The sequence below is a fragment of the Equus quagga genome, chromosome 13 (genome assembly GCF_021613505.1).
Source record: "Equus quagga isolate Etosha38 chromosome 13, UCLA_HA_Equagga_1.0, whole genome shotgun sequence".
NCBI lineage: Eukaryota > Metazoa > Chordata > Mammalia > Perissodactyla > Equidae > Equus > Equus quagga.
The window spans coordinates 9,378,596-9,396,158 of record NC_060279.1 but is presented as its reverse complement, the minus strand read 5'-3'; the positions used below and the strand labels follow the sequence as shown (position 1 = coordinate 9,396,158).

The 17,563-nt window shown below is 38.6% G+C and overlaps 2 protein-coding genes across 3 annotated transcripts in view; both read left to right on the top strand.

The window, feature by feature from the left end:
- The window catches only part of ANKRD45 (ankyrin repeat domain 45), a 31,512-nt gene extending 29,793 nt beyond the window's left edge, over nt 1-1,719 (top strand). The window contains exon 7 of one of the 2 annotated variants that reach the window (XR_006891641.1): nt 1,438-1,719. The gene's annotated coding sequence lies outside the window, so the exon portion shown is untranslated. Of the gene's footprint in view, nt 1-1,322 lie in introns of both variants that reach the window. The other variant, XM_046683141.1, reaches the window with a different exon arrangement.
- A 4,219-nt stretch (nt 1,720-5,938) lies between these two features.
- Nucleotides 5,939-17,563, top strand: part of SLC9C2 (solute carrier family 9 member C2 (putative)) — an 85,580-nt gene continuing 73,955 nt past the window's right edge. The window contains exons 1-4 of the mRNA XM_046682676.1: nt 5,939-6,065; nt 8,003-8,103; nt 9,524-9,652; nt 13,578-13,743. Of these exons, the coding sequence (XP_046538632.1) occupies nt 5,939-6,065; nt 8,003-8,103; nt 9,524-9,652; nt 13,578-13,743 (523 nt within the window). The remainder of the gene's footprint in view (nt 6,066-8,002; nt 8,104-9,523; nt 9,653-13,577; nt 13,744-17,563) is intronic.

Sequence of the window (17,563 nt, the reverse complement as noted above, 5' to 3'; positions counted from 1 at the left end):
GGAAAAAAAAATGTCAATCGTAACCCTTAGTGAAGCAATCTGTAACTCCGCATCCCATGACCTTCTCTATCCCCAACATTAGGAACAACATATCCCTCCTTCTTTGGGGCACCCATAGTGCTAATAGCCTCATCCTATTCTATTTCACTGTTCACATGTTTATCTCCCCATGTGAATTGTGAGCTTTTTAAGGGTGAGGGCTTTGTCTTGTTTTTATTCATCCCTAAAGAGCCCATTGGATAGTAAGTTAGTAAATAATAGTTGAATGAACTCTCTTTTGGCACTCTCCCTCGTGGAACCTCTCATCTTCGTTCATTTATAGAGCTTGTTCACCTTTCTAAAAATGGCGCCTGGATCTTTATCTCCATGTCTTGCTTGTGCCAGTGCCCCATTTCAATTCCTACTCCTCCAACAGATGTCTCACATATCCAGCATTATGTCTGTGTTAGCTGGTTTCTTCTCTGACCTATTTTCTAACCTTCATCTTGAATGCCGTGTTAATTTTCAGGCATGTGAATCTGGTGATTACCAAGGGATCCCTGGATCTCCCTTCAAAGATTCCATTGATAGGAGAATCTGAATATACGTCTATATCTATAGATCTATAACTTTAGTATGTTTTGAGAGATAGAGTACTTCTTGTGTCCTATTGTTGCATTGAGTTACCAATATATTCATAGAAGAGTTAAAATGTCCTTATGTTTTGTGTTTGAGCTGTTACACAGGTAGCCGCATGACTTTTTCTGAACACGCACAGAGTAATTACTATTTCAAAGTGCATACTAGTAAGTTAAATCACATTATTTGAGAGGTGGTAGAGCAAAGGCTAAATTCAGTGTTTTGATAACTTCTAAATAGTAGTTCCTTAGATGTTTGTATTTCATTGACTGGGAAAATGTAAAAAAATAAAGGGAGGAGATTGATATGACATCATTAAGAAAACAGCTGCTATCTGCTATCCCTATCATTTAATAAAAGAAAAGACATTTTAACACCAGAAAAGAAGCGAAAGTATGATCAGTGTAAGTACCCTTTACGTTGAATAAATTGTTTTATTCAATTTATTCAAGGGGCTTTTATGTTATATGTTTTCATTTTGCCATCTATGATGGGACTTTTATCATGAATCACTACTGGCATATGATTCAGCCTTTAAGAACTTCTGATCTACATTAAGCTAAAGCAGGCAGACTGCTATTTAGGTTAACATGATGCCCCAAACTGTAAAGGAATGACAACCTACCCCAGTGTTTTATCTAATATGTGATAGGTTTTATTTTCCAAGATGGCCACATATCCTATTCCACGTGCTCTTCTTACAGTATGGTCATGACATTCCTCATTGGAGAAGTGGGTCTCTCTTCTCTCCTCTTGAATCTGGGCAGGCCTGTGACTACCGTGGAGGTAATACTATGTGATTTCCGTTGATCATAAAAGATCATAACAGGTGATACCTAATTCCCTTGAGATGCTCGCTCTTGGAAACCAGCTTGTGGAGAGACTCACGTGGACAGGAACTGAGGCTCCAGCCCATAGCCCGTGCTGAGCTCCAGCCAGCAGTCATCCCCAACTTGCCAGCCATATGAGTGAGCCATCTTGGAAATGGATCCTCCAGTCGAGCCACCACAGCTGATGCTGTATGGAGCAGACACAGCCTTCTCTGTTGAGCCTTGCCAAAATTGTAGATTTCACCTAAATAAATGATTGTTGTTGTTTTAAGCTACTAAGTTTTGTGTGTGTTTATTATGCAGCAATATGTAACATTACAAGTTTTGGAATCTGGAAGTGAGAAATTGACATAACAAACCCTAAACTGTGTGGCATTGCCTTTTTGGGATTGGGTGGCAGGCAGAAGCAGAAGAGCCTAGAGGAGAGTGTTTGGGAAAGCCTCCAGGGCCTTAAGTAGATTATTAACAGAATCTTTAAGGGCCTCTAGCAGACTCTTTTGCCTGCCTTTACTTTTGCTCTCCTTCTGTAAATTCATGTGACTCTCATAACTGTTACCCAAAGTGTGTTTCTTGGATTATCGTTTCTGGGGAAGTTTGTAGGTGTTATGCAGAAAAGGAGTATGTGCTCAAATAAATTTGGACCCACTATGTTAAACAGGTTTCCTTTCTGCAGGGGCTTCTTAGAATTTGTCATTTGCTGGTGTGCATTGTGATCCTATAAGTCAGAGAGATGGCCTGCAGGTTTCACAAAGAAACCTCCCTTTAGTGGGAGTTTATAGGAAAGAGAGGAAAGTATTATTAGAAGCTGGAGAAAGGGGCCCCTGGTAAGTTTGGTAAGGTGGTAAGTTTGGCCACACTGTTGTCAATGATCCTGCTAAGGATATTTCCAGGTGTTCAAGTGCCACCTGGCCTCTTCTACTAAAATGTGAGAGGAGAGAGATGAGCTGAAAAGGAACAGTTCCATTTTCAAATAAAATTTAAAAGAAATATAAGGAAGCCAGTACCTGCTCGGTTTGAAAATAAAATAGTTTCTCATTGCTAGCTTTTCTAGATGGCAAAAAGTCCTCAAATTAGGAAAAGGCCTCTGAGGGGCCGGCCTGGTGGTGCAGCAGTTAAGTTTGCACGTTCTGCTTCAGCAGCCTGGGGTTCGCCGGTTCAGATCCCGGGTGCGGACATGGCCCCACTTGGCATGCTGTTGCAGGCATCCCACGTATAAAGTAGAGGAAGATGGGCACGGATGTTAGCTCAGGGCCAGTCTTCCTCAGCGAAAAGAGGAGGATTGGGAGCAGATGTTAGCTCAGGGCTAATCTTCCTTAAAGAAAAACAAAAGAAAAACAAAATGGCCTCTGAGAAAACATAAAATCTCAGGTGGGATTGTGGGGTCATTTGTTAGGCCTCAGAGATATCTAAGGTGGTGCCTCATGGAACATTTCAGACTTGAAGTGGGCTTTCAAAGTGCAGCTGGGAAGATGGCCCCCAGCTGCTCCAGGTTCATCATCACAGCTAAACCCAAATGGAAAGCAAACAGCTCTCTCCCAATAATGGTATATATGTCAAGCTAAGAAACCATCTGATTGGTCCTGTCTGAATCCTTTGCCCATTCCTGAACCAATCAGTAGTGTTAGGGGGATGGGAAACTATGACGAACCACCCTGTGTTATGTGCCTGTCTCAGTCAGATAGGATAGTCTATTATCAGAAGACCAGCTTGGGGGGAAACACACTGGGCAGCCTTTCAACCCTCAACTCCCAAAGCTACCAAAGTCTGCTCAGCTGGCTCTACGGAAAATGGTGAAATAGAAATTTATTATGGTGCTTTAAAAAAAATTTAGCTCTATAGGAAAGATTGTAATGTAGAGAAATTTGATCATCTCTGTATTCTAGTTATGTGTTATCTCTAGCTCTCAACTATATGTAATCTAGAGCTGACTAGGAATTTTGTCCAAATTTCCTCGAAGGATGAGGGTTTTTCTAAAAACCACAGAGACTCTGAATTTTGAAATGTAAAACTGCATGAGTCTTACCTGTAGGGTCAGTTGAACCCAGAGAGCCTGAGGGAACAGCAGTAGGATGGGGATTAGATAGAACCTGGAAGGACATTGCTCAATGATCTGAGGCAGTGCAGTTGAGAGAAATCAAAGTGACAAGCAGTGAAAATGGGAGAAAGGGTAGTGAACTCAGTAAGTAGCAGAGTTATGTAAGGGCAGGATGGGAAAGAGTAAGGAATAGATCTCTCAGGAGACAGCCTGTGAATAAGACAACTTTTTTTTTTTTTAAACATAGTCCTTGAGATTTATGGCAGGCATAGGCCCAGTGGCTTAAAAGAACTGTACCGGATAACAACCACCAACAACAAAATGCTGTGAAGCAAATATTTTGGGGAATGGTGTGTGGGTGCCAATGGTGGTTGTTGCAGTCAGGGGCAGACATACAGCTGTTGACTGAAACTATATAGTTTCAAACAGGAATTGGGACTTTCATTTGTCAAAGTTTCCTTGGTAAGGCGTGATGGAGAAGACTGAAGATAGATTTAGTGATTTCACTGCTATGGTGTTATCATTGGTGCCCTGGGGAAGAAGATTTCATTAGTGTGGCATAGGAATGCGAGAGTAGAATTTCACTGTGACAAAATAACTTCTCTGAAAGTAAGTACAAATTGATTGATAATGTTCACTTGAGTTTACACTATATTTGTTTTTAGTTGATTAGCTTGGGGCAAAAATATCTTACACTAGGCATTACAGAATTTGGGATGCATTTGTCCTCCTATGAAGAATGAGAGAAGTTTCTTCAAATTAAGGACCAAATGCCGACGACAAATATGAATTAAGGAGGAAAATGGGAGTAAGAAACTCCCACTGAAAAGAAAGGAGAGGTAGAAAATGAGACAATGGAAAAGGATGAATGAAAAAGTCAGAGAGGAGACAAGGCAGTGTTGAAGAGGGTTAGGGTTGAAGGAAGAAAAACAGAGCATATATTTAAAAAACATATAGGAGGAGGTTCTGTCTACATAGACCATTTCAACTATTATGTTAGGCCAAGAAAAATCAGTTAAAACAGTTGGGAGTATGAACACAGCATGAGCATTAAGAAATGTGAGCTTCCTTGGAACTGGGATCACTTAGCTTCTTCTGGATTGGAGGTAGGGACAAGGTATGTAGCCAATCAGAATGAAAGTAAGTTGTTAGGAAACCAATAGGAATTAGGCAAGGAAATGGCTTGTGGTGTGATAGCAGTTGGCAGTACTGTGCCTGGCAAACTGATGCAGAGCTGAGCATTATTCTTTGCGATTTTTGAGAGCCTTCATCTGGATTTCAGCTCTGAACAAGCCTAGCGTTGGCAGAAGATATTGCTGGTCTTGGTAGTTTGGAGAACTTGATTTGAAAGTGATGCTGTAATGACAAGTGGGGATAGCAGGTTGTGAAGATGCCAAGGACCTTCAGGGCTACTTGAGGGACAGGTGAAGTGACTTGAAGATGTAACATTTTAAATCTCTTTTCTGGCCCACCCTCTGCTTCACACCAGAATCACTGTGGCTTGTAGACCAAACAGGTGTAAAACAAAGAACCAGAGATGAGATCTCAATGTTGCTGGAATACTTCAGGGATCTCTAGGAATTTTTAGGTTAAGCCTAGCTGCAAGGAAAAATAAAACAGAACGAGTCCTTCTCAGGACCACCCATAGATTTGTGCAGGCTATATCCTACACAAGGGCACCAGCTGAGGGTGGGTATTGGGGCTGGAATCCAGACTGCTATTCACATGCTGAGCCACCCTGTTGTCAGGAAGGGGGCTTTTTCTTATTCACTCAAAGGCACCATATGATCAACCTCAACTTTCATCTTTTCCTTCGTTTTTAGGTTATTCATCCCCCTGCCTATCCCTAAACTCAACTTGTGTGACTCCACCTTGACCTTGTTTCCCATTTGCCCTTTTGGATTTGGAGGGGCCTGAGAGAGAAGAAGGGGACATGGGATTGCCATAGTAAAAGGGAATTCCAGCTTGACTTGTACCCATGGAGAAAGAGTTCCCCCTCAGGGAGTTCAGTTCAATCAAATATGGAGAGCCCATTATGTGCCACATACTGTGTGCACAGCCTTAAGAAAAATTAACATTCAGGCCTGCCCCTTGAGAAACTCACTGTCCAATGGGGAAGGCAAACATGACCACATCATAATGGTAAGTGCAAAAATCAATGCAATCCCTTCCCACTGACAGGTAGCAGGATGAGGAAGAAACACTAACACTGCTGTAGTGTTCCCGTAAAATGTTCTTGGAGCAAGAGTGGAGCAGAAGGTATTAATGTGGCAAGAGGAAATGTGCTCATATCTGAGCGTGGTACAAATCTTAGAAAGAATGTGGGTGCATCGGGTCCCGGCAAGTCTCATTTTCTTCTTTTTGCGTATTATAGCAGGTTAGTCTACAGTAGTGAACGTGTCAGTAATAACTCACATATGAATTCACGAAGTTGGACTGGGAAAGCAGTGGCAAAATGAACTCTTCCTTCTGGACACAGACAGAAGGTAGCAGACCTGATTTACTCTGTGGAATGCCAGCTGACTACGCTTACGGAAAGGGGCATTTCATAACGCTTCTGTGTTCAGCTGTTGTTATGGGAGGTAGGTGGTTGTTTTTAAATCTCATCTTTCTTCTGCCCTTTGAACCTTTTTCAGCATGGAAAGTAATCACAATTACATTAAAAAAAAGGGGTCCAATGAAATTATAAGATGTGAGTGAATGCTCTCAGTCTAGCTTCATTTAATGATAAGTAACATCTATGCTGTGTTCCTTCATTCAGTGACATTTGCTGAGCACAGCAGTGTGGTGGGCATAGGGAGGAAAAGACAGTCCTAATCTCGAGGAGCCCTCTTATGGGGGAGATAGGCAAACATAATTACAATGCCACGTGGCCAGTCTAACTCTAAAGGTATGGACAAGAGTCGCTGGTAACGAGGAGGAGAGAGAGCCTTCCACTGCCTGGCTGCCTGCCAGGCCTAACTTGGCCAAAATATCTGGATGGAGGGAGGGCGGCTGGGGCAAATAGAACCCAGACATACGATTCACAATGTGCTTAGTTGACGTCATCAATTTGACCCATTCTGTTATGGCCTTTGATATGATTTTTCTTTAGAGAAGATGCACCACTCACCCCATCCCCTAGTGAGGAATTCGAAAAGGCTTCACAAGTAAGGGCCTCTTAAACAATGACGAAGAATTCAGTAGATACAGTGAATGATATTCTTGCTGGTAAAATAACGTATTCACAAACAGGTGCTTTCTTCTACCATTCAATGCTACTAATGAGAGAAACGTTTCTGATCTCCTTTAAAAATTTTTTATCTGGGAAAAATGTCAGCTGTTTTAAAGTCTCTTCTGGAAGTAGGAAGATTATAAAGACACAAAGAATGAACAAACATACATAAAATTTTACTTACTGTGTCAGGGAGTGAAATTACTTTCTCTGGAGTCTTTAAAATACTCACTAATGACCTTGGTCCCTTTTGGTACTACAAGGTGCTGAGGACCATGAGTTTCCTTGGCTCTCCATTCTTGATGATGACAGAGAGACAAGTGCTCCAGCAGTACAGGGCACTGCACAAATAATTCGAGAAACATTTCTTTATCTGGCCTTACACATAAGAAGTAGTCAATAAATATTTACTAATTTGGCTTGATCTATAGCTGGAAGGCAGGAAATGCAGAATCTGGGATGCCAATGAATCTTGTCCTAGGCATAAATTAATTGGATTATAATCTATTTATTGCTCCTGGAGGGAATGAACTGAATAATCTTGGGCAGAGTAGAGAGTTTCAAAGCAAAAAAAAATGGGTGTAGACAGAGAATAACAAGTGTCTTTTGTAACTTGTCTGGTGAAGGCAGTTTTTCCTATGGTTAGAGCTCAGAAGTACTTTTTTTTTTCTTTTTAAGATTGTTATCTGAGCTAACAACTGTTGCCAATCTTCTTTTTTCTCCCCAAACCCCCTCAGTACATAGTTGTCTATCTTAGTTGTGGGTCCTTCTAGTTGTGGCATGTGGGACGCCACCTCAACATGGCCTAAGGAGCAGTGCCATGTCCGCACCCAGGATCCGAACCGGTGAAACCCTGGGCCGCCGAAGCAGAGCGCATGAACTGAACCACTCGGCCATGGGGCCGGCCCCAGAAGTACTTCTGACTTTTAGGAAAACTAGAGAATATGTGTTGCTGTAGTTTAGGATGAGAAATTGTTAACATAAGGTGTACTATGTGGATCAAAGGTTTGACTTTTCATAATCTCTCATCATCAGATTCGGAGGTAAGATCTGTACGATGATCCTCATGTGCCACTGGGTGGGCAAATGGGAGGTTGGAACTTCGCTATTTTCCAGATTGACCTGGGAGACATGCCTCATCGTGTGCATCTCACACTTAAGAGACAGCGTTTGTAACAGCTGTCAATTATTTAGTCATAATGATGTGACACAGAGAAGGTTTTAATTAAATAACTAAATAATTAAAATACTAAATTGCTTTGAAACTGTACATTGTCTAAATAACACATACATGTATTTCCTTAGGATTTCTGAGGGCGTATTTGAAGAATTCTGAAGTCATTGTCTTGGCAATTCTTTCTCTGTCAGGATTTGCGCTAGGACAGCTGGCCTACAATATTGTTGAGGTAATGTCTGTACAATAAATCAGAGAATAGATTAAAGAACAATGAGCACAAACAAGATCCACTCCCACCCTCCTCCCTGAATGTACGGCATTTTTTTTTATGTACACAGCTACTGAAAAAATTTCCTCTGGTATAAAAAATTTTGCAAATGAAACCCCATACAATAAAGGAGACATAAATTAGAGGAGCTTAAGATAAAGCTCTAATTTGGAAGAGAGGAAAATTTGATTGCATCCTTGTGTTCATCATCTGCCTTTGGAGCCTTGCTCTCCTTCCTTCCCCTGTACACACACTGGCTGCTTCCCTGCTATTGTCTTCAACACCCATGGAGACTCTAGTAATAAAACGCAGCAGTTATTGTCATCATGGAGCATGGTTGCTCCTTTCTAGCTGCCAGATTAAATGCAAAACATGCATCCTATGGTATAAAATAGAGATACAAGAGAAATTTCATTAATTTATTAGCTTATTAACTCAATTTCAAATGCATAGGAGTGTGGTTGGTAAACATTTGTCTCCACTCATTCTTTATTTTTAAAAATGCAGACAATGCTTGTACCTATCTAGGGTCGTCAAAGTCTCCTGTTACTCTTCTGACACACCACCGCTACTTCTAGCTAACATTTTTGAGTATTTACTATGGGTAGGCTCCCTTTTAAGTACTTTGTATTTATTGTTCTGTCAATTTATTATTAACTCTTAAGTTAATCCATTCATCCTCAACCCAATGCAACCCAGTGGAAGTAGTTACTCTATTCCCATTTTACAAATGAGAAAACTGAGGCACAGAGAGGTTAAGTAATGAAGATTAAAATATTAATTGGCCCAAAAACTTTTTAGGAGGGAGTGTTTACAGCACTTCCATCATTGTTGCTATAAGTGTTTTCCATTGATCTGTGTACAACCTTCATGATTTATTTCCTATATACACAATCTCTATTGTTATCTATGTATTATTTTTCACTATCTGACTCACTGAGAGATTTTGAAATCCTAAGCAAATGTCGGTGAAACACAAGTACCTGTGCGAGTTCCTTTTTTCCCCTCTTAGTGCAAATTAGAATAAATATCTAACAGTAAAACAAAAAATACTTATGTGTGAACTACCTAAAGTCATCTCAGGGACCACCAATGGTAGGGGTGCCACTTTTGAAAACACTGATTACTGACCACAAGCAATGTTCATGTAACCCAAACTCACACAATTCTCTGGGGAATAGAGGACTATACATATAACTCATCTGGACAGTTAGATCGAGAAATCTACCACAAGGCACTCAGGACTGGCCTCTTAGATAATCTCTCATCAGTTGCAAATTGGAATATTCTAAAATTAATATTGATTGACATAGCATCAACCTAATTTCTAATACTTCAAAATGGCAGCAAACTAATTTCTTGTTTGCCTTTGTTATTTTAGGTGCACAAAGTTGTCTACCCTCTTCTAAGAACACCAAGTTTTTCGCTTTATTGTTATTTTTCACCTTTAATTATATTTCTGGCTGCTTTGGACGTGGATTTTTATATACTCAAGAATGTGCTTTGGCAGGTAAGAACACATTTTAAAACAAATTGTGGCAATTCTTGCTTATTCATGTTGACAGAGAATGTGACTGCCTATAAAGAAGATTAATAATTCACAAAACTCACATTTTCAGTTGTTTTACCCTCCTCTTTCTGCAGAACCACTAATGAAAGAGAATCGAGGGGAAGGAGAAAGAAGGAATATTTGCTGAGTGACCACTGTGACTAGGCACTGAGTAAATATCTTCTCCATTTTACGTACAAGCAGACTGTGGGTCAGAGGTCACAAACAACACTGACAAATGGCTGAACCTGGGTTCTAATCCCACATCTGACTTCATCTCAACTGTATCTGGAGACTTGTCCATTTTCACAACTAGGATTGTTTTATTTGGACCTTCTTGTGCCTTTTAAAAAAATCACGTATGCTAAACTATTTTGTTTTTCCTTTCAGAGAACGTGTTACTTTCTTTGGTTTCATTCTGTTCTTTTCTAACATCTTGAGTTAGATATTAGTTGATTGATTTTTAATTTTTTGCATTTTGTCCATTTAAGGTTTTAAATTTTTCTGTAACTACTCTTTTGGTTTCATCCCACATGTTTTGATTTTTAGTGTTTTCATTATCATCCCAATCCTACCTAAATTTTCTTATACTTTTTTCTCTGACCCATTAATTATTTAGAAATTGTTTTAAAATGTACAAATATGGCTTTTTCTTATTATTTATATTATCACATTGTGATCACAGAATGTGCTTTGTATGTCAACTCTTGTGATTTGTGGAGGTTTTCTTTGTGGCCTAGTATGTGATCAATTTTCCAAAATTTTCTGTATTTGCTTTATAAGTTGTATATTCTCTAATTGTTGAGTGCAGGGGTCTAAGTTTGTTCAGTAGATTGTTTTGTTAGTAATAAAATTTGGTGTTCTGTATCTTTGCTAACATATATCTTTGTTTTTCAGCTCAGTGTAACAAGCTTCCATAATAACTCTGGATTTATCAATTTCCCCTTGCAATTCTGTCAGCTTTTACTTTGTGTAAATAGAGACTCTGTTATTAACTGCCTACAAGTATTGTTATTTTCCTAGTTAATTTTTTTAACATTATTTAGTTACCCTTTTATCCCAAATAATGCTTTTTGCCCTAAATCAATCTCACCTGGTATTACTTTAGTTATACCAGCTTTCTTTTGGTTAGCATTTGCCAGCTATAACGTTTCCATCCTTTCACTTTCAAGATTTTGATGTCCTTATGTTTAAATGCCATTTTTATTATTCTTTTTGCTGAGGAAGATTAGCCCTGAGCTAACCTCTGCTGCCAATCCTCCTCCTTTTTTTGCTTGAGGAAGATTAGCCCTGAACTAACATCTATGCCAATATTCCTCCAGTTTACATGTGGGTCACCCCCACAGCATGGCTGACAAGTGGTGTGGGTCCACACCTGGGATCTGAACCCCCAACCCTGGGCCGCCGAAGCGGAGCATGCCTAACTTAACCACTATGCAACAGGGCCAGCCCCTTGATGCCTTTTTGATAATATAGTTGGATTTTGTTATTTTATTCAGGTTGAGAATCTCTGCTGTTTTTAAAAACTAGTTTGACATTTATTCTGACTAAAAGTATTTAGAAGGGAAAAGATTTTAACAGATTTGAGACACCAAGGAAGACATATGGATGGAAAATAAGTAGTTGGAAAGATGCTCAACATCATAAGTCATTAGAGAAATACAAATTAAAACCATAATGAGATATCACAACATACATTAGAATGGCAATAGCAGCAACAATGGCAAATCAGATGATACTAAGTGCTGGTGAGAATGCAGAGAAACTAGAACTCTCATGCATTGCTGGTGAGAATGCAAAATGGTGGAGCCACTTTATAAAGCAGTTTGGGAGATTCTTATAAAGTTAAACATACACTTGCCATATGACCCAGCAATTCCACTTCTCCGTATTTACCCAAGAGAAATGAAAACTTACATTTACACTAAAACCTCTATGTGAATCTTTATAGCAGTTTATTCATAATCCAAAAAATCTGGAAACAACTCAAACATTCCTCAATCAGTGAATGGATAAATAAATTGTGGCACATCTTACAATGGAATATTACTTGGCAATAACAAAGGAACAGATTATTGATAGGCATGACATGGAAGAATTTCACATGCATTATGCTAAGAGAAAGAAATCAGACTCAGAAAACTACGTATTGTATAATTCCACTCACAGACCTTCCTTCTAGCAAAGGCAAAACTATAGGTTTGGAGAACAGATCATTTGTTGCCAGGGACTGAGGATGGGGGAAGAAATTGACTACAAAGGGACAGCATGAGGAAATTTTGGGGGGTGATGGATCTGTTTTGTCTCTTAATCGTGGTCGTGGTTACATGACTGTGCGCATTTGTCAAAACTCATATAACTGTACACCAAAAGAACGAATTTTACTGTACGTAATTTAAAGATAAATTTTTAAAAATCAAAAGAAATAGATTTGGATTTATTTCTTCCATTTAATTTTGTACATTGTATTTACCCTGATTTTCCGTTGCTTTTTCTCATTCTTTCTTCCCTTCTCAAGCAATTAAGTTGATTCAGTTTTCTTTATCCTTTTTGTTCCTTCTGCTTATTTAAAAGTTTTACATTCTATTTCTATGTTTGAAGCAGGCACTGCGAAGTGCCTATCCCATATGCGTTCTCCCTTTCTTCCTCACTAACAGAAACTTACTATTTTTGGTTTGGTACAGTAGTGGGCCCAGTGTGAAATACTACATTTCTCAGCATCCCTGACAGATGTGGTAGCCTCAGGAAGCAGTCTGGCCAACGAAATGTGTACAAAAGTTTGCCGAGTAAGGGTTCTTCTAGAAAACCCTTAATAAGGGGGCCAAATCAGCCAGCACGTGCTTTTTGCCCTACGTTTATCTCTCTTTCTGCCTGGAGCCCTGCCAATCAACAGTTAGGAAACTAGGAAATATTTTACACAGAAGCAGGAGAAATTTGCATTCTGTTTTAAGAGCATTTTGATGTTGAAAACTATTAAGCTGGAAGAGCAACAAGAAAGATTGGTGAACAGTCTTTTAACAACAAGATAGAATCTTATTTGTTTGGAAGGCATGATTTCTTTGAGGCAGGTAAACTAGAATACCTTTTAAAGCTATCTTCCAGAGTGTAGCAGTCCCCCTTTAGCCGCAGTTTGGCTTCCCACGGTTTCAGTTACCCATGGTCAACCACAGTCTTAAAATATTAAATGGAAAATTCCAGAAGTGAACAATTCATAAGTTTTAAATTGTGTGCCATTCTTAGCAGTGTGGTGAAATCTTCATCTCTTCCAATCTATTCTGCCCTGGACATGAATCATCTCTTTGTCCAGTGCATCCACACTGTATACACTACCCGCCTGTTAGTCACTTTGTAGCCAACCGCGTTATCAGTTCGGCTGTCGCGATATGGTGGCGCTTGTGTTCAACCAACCCTTAATTTACTTAATAATAGCCCCAAAGCGCAAGAGTGGTGATGCTGGCAATTCGGATATGCCAAAGAGAAGCCGCAAAGTGCTTCCTTTAAGTAAAAACGTGAAAGTTCTTGAATTAATAAGGACAGAAAAAATCGTATGCTGAGGTTGCTAAGATCTACAGTAACTTTTATTACGGTATATTGTTATAATTGTTCTATTTTATGATCAGTTGTTAATCTCTTACTGTGCCTAATTTATAAAGTAAACTTTATCATAGTAAGTATGTATAGGAAAAAACATAGTATATATAGGATTCGGTACCATCTGTGGTTTCAGGCATCCACTGGTGGTCTTGGAACTTATGCCCCTGGATAAGGGGGGACTACCAGAAGTGTATAAAATATATAAACAAGATCTGATTCTTATTTGAGTAAATGCAGTCATGTCATCTTTAAATGTTAAAATCTAATACCAAGTTATGAATTGGTTTCACAGGTCCTCTTAACTGGATTAATTAGCTTTTCTACGGCATTCATCATAATTGGATATGTGGTTCTGAAATTCAATAAAGATGAATGGGATTTGCAGTCTTGCCTGCTCTTTAGCTTGACTCTTGGCATCACAGATCCTATTCATTCTGTGAATTCACTGAAAATGATTGGTATGTCAGATTTATTTCTCTCTCTTATCTTGAAGATATGAAGATAAATTATGTTCTTTTGATTATATTTTTCTTGTGTGAATTGTGCCTCCAGCAGAGTAGATATTTGTGCTGTTTTTCTTGGAGACGGGGCATTGATTGATTTGAAGGATGCAATGCAAATAAGGCAACCTAGGATCTGGGGTAAATAGCACCAACTATAATCTCAAAGGATTTTTTCAAGAAGAAAATGTAACCTTTTTAGAGGAGGGTAAAAATTAGCATTCTTATTCCATTTCACTGAATTCTAAGGACACAAAGTAGAGACTCTGCTCTATGCCTAATGAAACTTTTCCAAGTCTTACTACCTTTTGTTAAAACAGTCTCCATTTTGGAACAGCTAACCTTGGGCAGGTAGTGGAGCGGGTTGTAAAAGAAATGGGGTAAGAGTATAGCCTGGCAAATATGTTATTCAAGAAAAGCTTATTTCCAGGAGGGTTTGGGATCCCCCTATTTCCCATTTTATTTGGTAAAGGATGATTTCACTCTGAAATCTCCCCCTGTTGTCATGTTTTATTCACATAGCAGTAAAATCATGAAGTGGTTAGATGCTATGGTTTCTATTTTTGACTCAGAGATAGTTTCCCAACCGATTTTAAGATCCCGGCTATATTTAGTGGAAATATATCGCCTTGTGATTGGAGGGGGAAGCCTCCAACCTTTACAGCAAGTGATACCCCCATTTTTACACCCATCTGGTACCTACAGTCGGGAAAACGTAGGAGGTTTTAAAATGGTTTTGGGGTGATATTCCAAATTGTCACAAGATATGTCTCAAAGACTCTGATCCTGTCCTCTTTTCTTTCTCTCTGTGTTTTTTCCAAGTACAAATTTTTCCTATTTTTTCTTCACCTGTCTTTCTGTTTTAGCCATTTGTATTTGCCACTGGTTTTGTTCACCTCATTCTCTTCCTGCTCCCTTTTCTTCAGTCTCTTGACTCTAAGTGACTATAATAAACTATAAACTTTAATTATTTATTGCAGTTTCTGTATTCAAGTTTTCTTCCAGAAAAGGAGTCAAATAAAAAATCTTCTATTTCTTCAAAAGAAAAGTAGTGAAGCTATTTGGCTCTTAATTGACATTTTCTTTATGTCAATAATGCTCAGGTGGCACATGTGTTCTGGATCCAATAACATTTTTTCCTAGTAAGACAGATTTGACTCATTTTTCTGGGGAAAATCACTCTCACTTATTTGTGGCGTTGGCAGAGCCACCACATCGCCCTATGTGTGAATTAGATAAATGATTCTTTCTCTAAAACAGTTTACTTCTATCTGATTGTCATAATGCATTAATTTTTAGGGAAAATATTTTTTGCTATATGACTAAAATTATCGCAATAATATAAAAAACTACAGGTTTTTCAATGAGAATGGTGCTTCTTTTGATGTGGTGCCCTTGCGTAGTGTAAAACCTGTACAACCTAATCTGAGATGGACGGACACACGGAAAAAAGTAGTACATGCTCACATGCAAGTTAAAAGGAGCTTATCTATTCATTACCTGTTTGAAAAGAGCACCTGGAGCTCAAACAATTTTTACTTTAAAACAAATATGGAATAGGAGCTTGTAAAGGAACAAAATACAGTTTTGGTATGATCTCAATTGAGTAAAGAAAATTATATGCTTAGAAAAAGACTTCAATGTTAAAATGGTTATATCTGGGTCATGGAATTATAGGTGGTTTTTGTTTTATTCTTTCTTCTTCCAAATTTTACAATAAATTAATGAATATGTTAGTTTCACATTAAGCCAATAAAGAATGTAGGGAGTAATTCTTGTGGTGTTTTACTATTAAAAATAACTATAAATCAAATTCAAAACTGTGTACACCAAACCTTAGGCTTTACTTGCTCCTGGTTGACTCACTGAATCTGAGGGAAGGATTAAAGGATTTCTTGACCAGCTAATAATCTCAAAACCTGTTTAACCAGTATTTTTGTGCCTTCTGTTTATAGTTAAAGTTAGTAACAAGAAATAAGGTGAGATGATTATAACTTATTGTGCAGGATAATGAAGCAGGAAGTAAGAAGAACAAAAGAACAATAATGAAGAAAGAAGAACAGAAATAAATAGCCTGAATATTGATCCATGATCAGACACTGAGTATTCTAAATTCTGTATAATCCTGGTGTTTACCCTATCATTTAGGAGACTTTTGCAAAGATAGCTAGAATCCAAATATTCTGATGTTTCATATCCTCAGATCAAACTCTGGAAGCAGAGATTTCCTTTCTTGTAAACTACATATAGTATCTTAGAAATAATAAGAATAACCCCCACCCCAGTTATGTATATTCAATTATTATGTGTTTCAAAAACATATAAGACAGAAAAGTAGAATCTTAATCAGATCCAGTTCTGTTTGGATTAAAAATAAAATAGTGTCACTTAATGTGATCAGTTTGGATTTGATACAATGGATTCTATTAAACAGCTGCTTTTAAAAAATATGTAGCTATGCAATCCTTTTTATATTAATTTGTAATTATATTATGCTGCCTAATGTACCATTGTGTGTCAAGTGTTCTTAGATTTAGGGTTTATGCTTTAAAGTGAAAAAAATCCAAGGCTGGTATGTAGCTTCACAGACTCATCAGGGACACTGGGCTATTTATATACTCCTATTTATTTGCTCCTGTAGCTAAGATAGAGTAACAGTGCCTAGATTTACTTTTATGCCTGAAACAACTGAAAAACTAAACCAAATATATGAAAAAAAACCCCAACCAGTTGTCAGATATTGAACCTCAGGCAGTGCAGGACAGTGATCCCTGAGAAGGACAAAATGAGGTGAGTCCTTGATCGCCCTTGCCACAGCTTATTACCTGGGGGGAGTTTCCAGTTCTCAGTGGAGGGGAGGGTAGCCTAGGTGGAGTCTGTTGGTTTCTTTGAGTGGGAAAGATCAAGAGTTTGGAGTCCAGGAAGGCCAAGGCAGCTAGAGTTCATGGGACAAATTACTGCAGAGATGGAAGCTGCACTGAAGGAGGAGTGTGAGAGCTGCAGAGGCTCCCCTTTGAGTCTTTGGATGAGCACTCATTAGTGCAGGCATGTGAGGAAACTGCCCAAGGCTGGGAAAGGAGAATACTTGAAGGAGCAGAGGGAACAATTCTTTTCCTGTTTACTACAGCCAGAGTGGAAAAACCTCATAATTCATGGCCCATCAGGTAGAGGACTCAGAAGGTTATTGCCTCAGGAGAGGGGAAGATTAACCTCAGACTAACGGTTGCTCTGGCACTACCTAATAAAGCTTAAAAGCAAGCCTCAGAAGAGTCAAACTGTTTCCAAGTAACAACTGCATCCCAGGACAAAGCTCAAGAATAGACGTAGGAATACATAAATACACAGCACCTAATAAGGTAAAATATACAATTTGTCATCTATAATTAAAAATTAGCAAGCATGTGAAGAAGCATACCCATAGGTAGTACAAAAGTAATATGTAGAAACATACCCAGCAATGATGCAGATGACAGAATTAGTAGACAAAGATATTAAATCAGTTTTTATAACTATATTCTATATGTTCAAAAAGTTAGAAGAAAGATTGAGTATGGGGTAAAACCTGCTCCTACCAGCTTATGAGAGCCAATTGTTAAACCATCAGGAATTTTGCAATCCACTTGTTAAACCATTGGTGGCTTCGAATTGGTTATGGTGGGAGTGTTTACCCATGGAACTGGTAAATGCTACAAATCAGGCCTTTCTTAATTTTTGAGAGCTAGGTATAAAAGAGACCTAAATCAAACTTCTAGAGACGAAAACCACAATATCTGAAGCA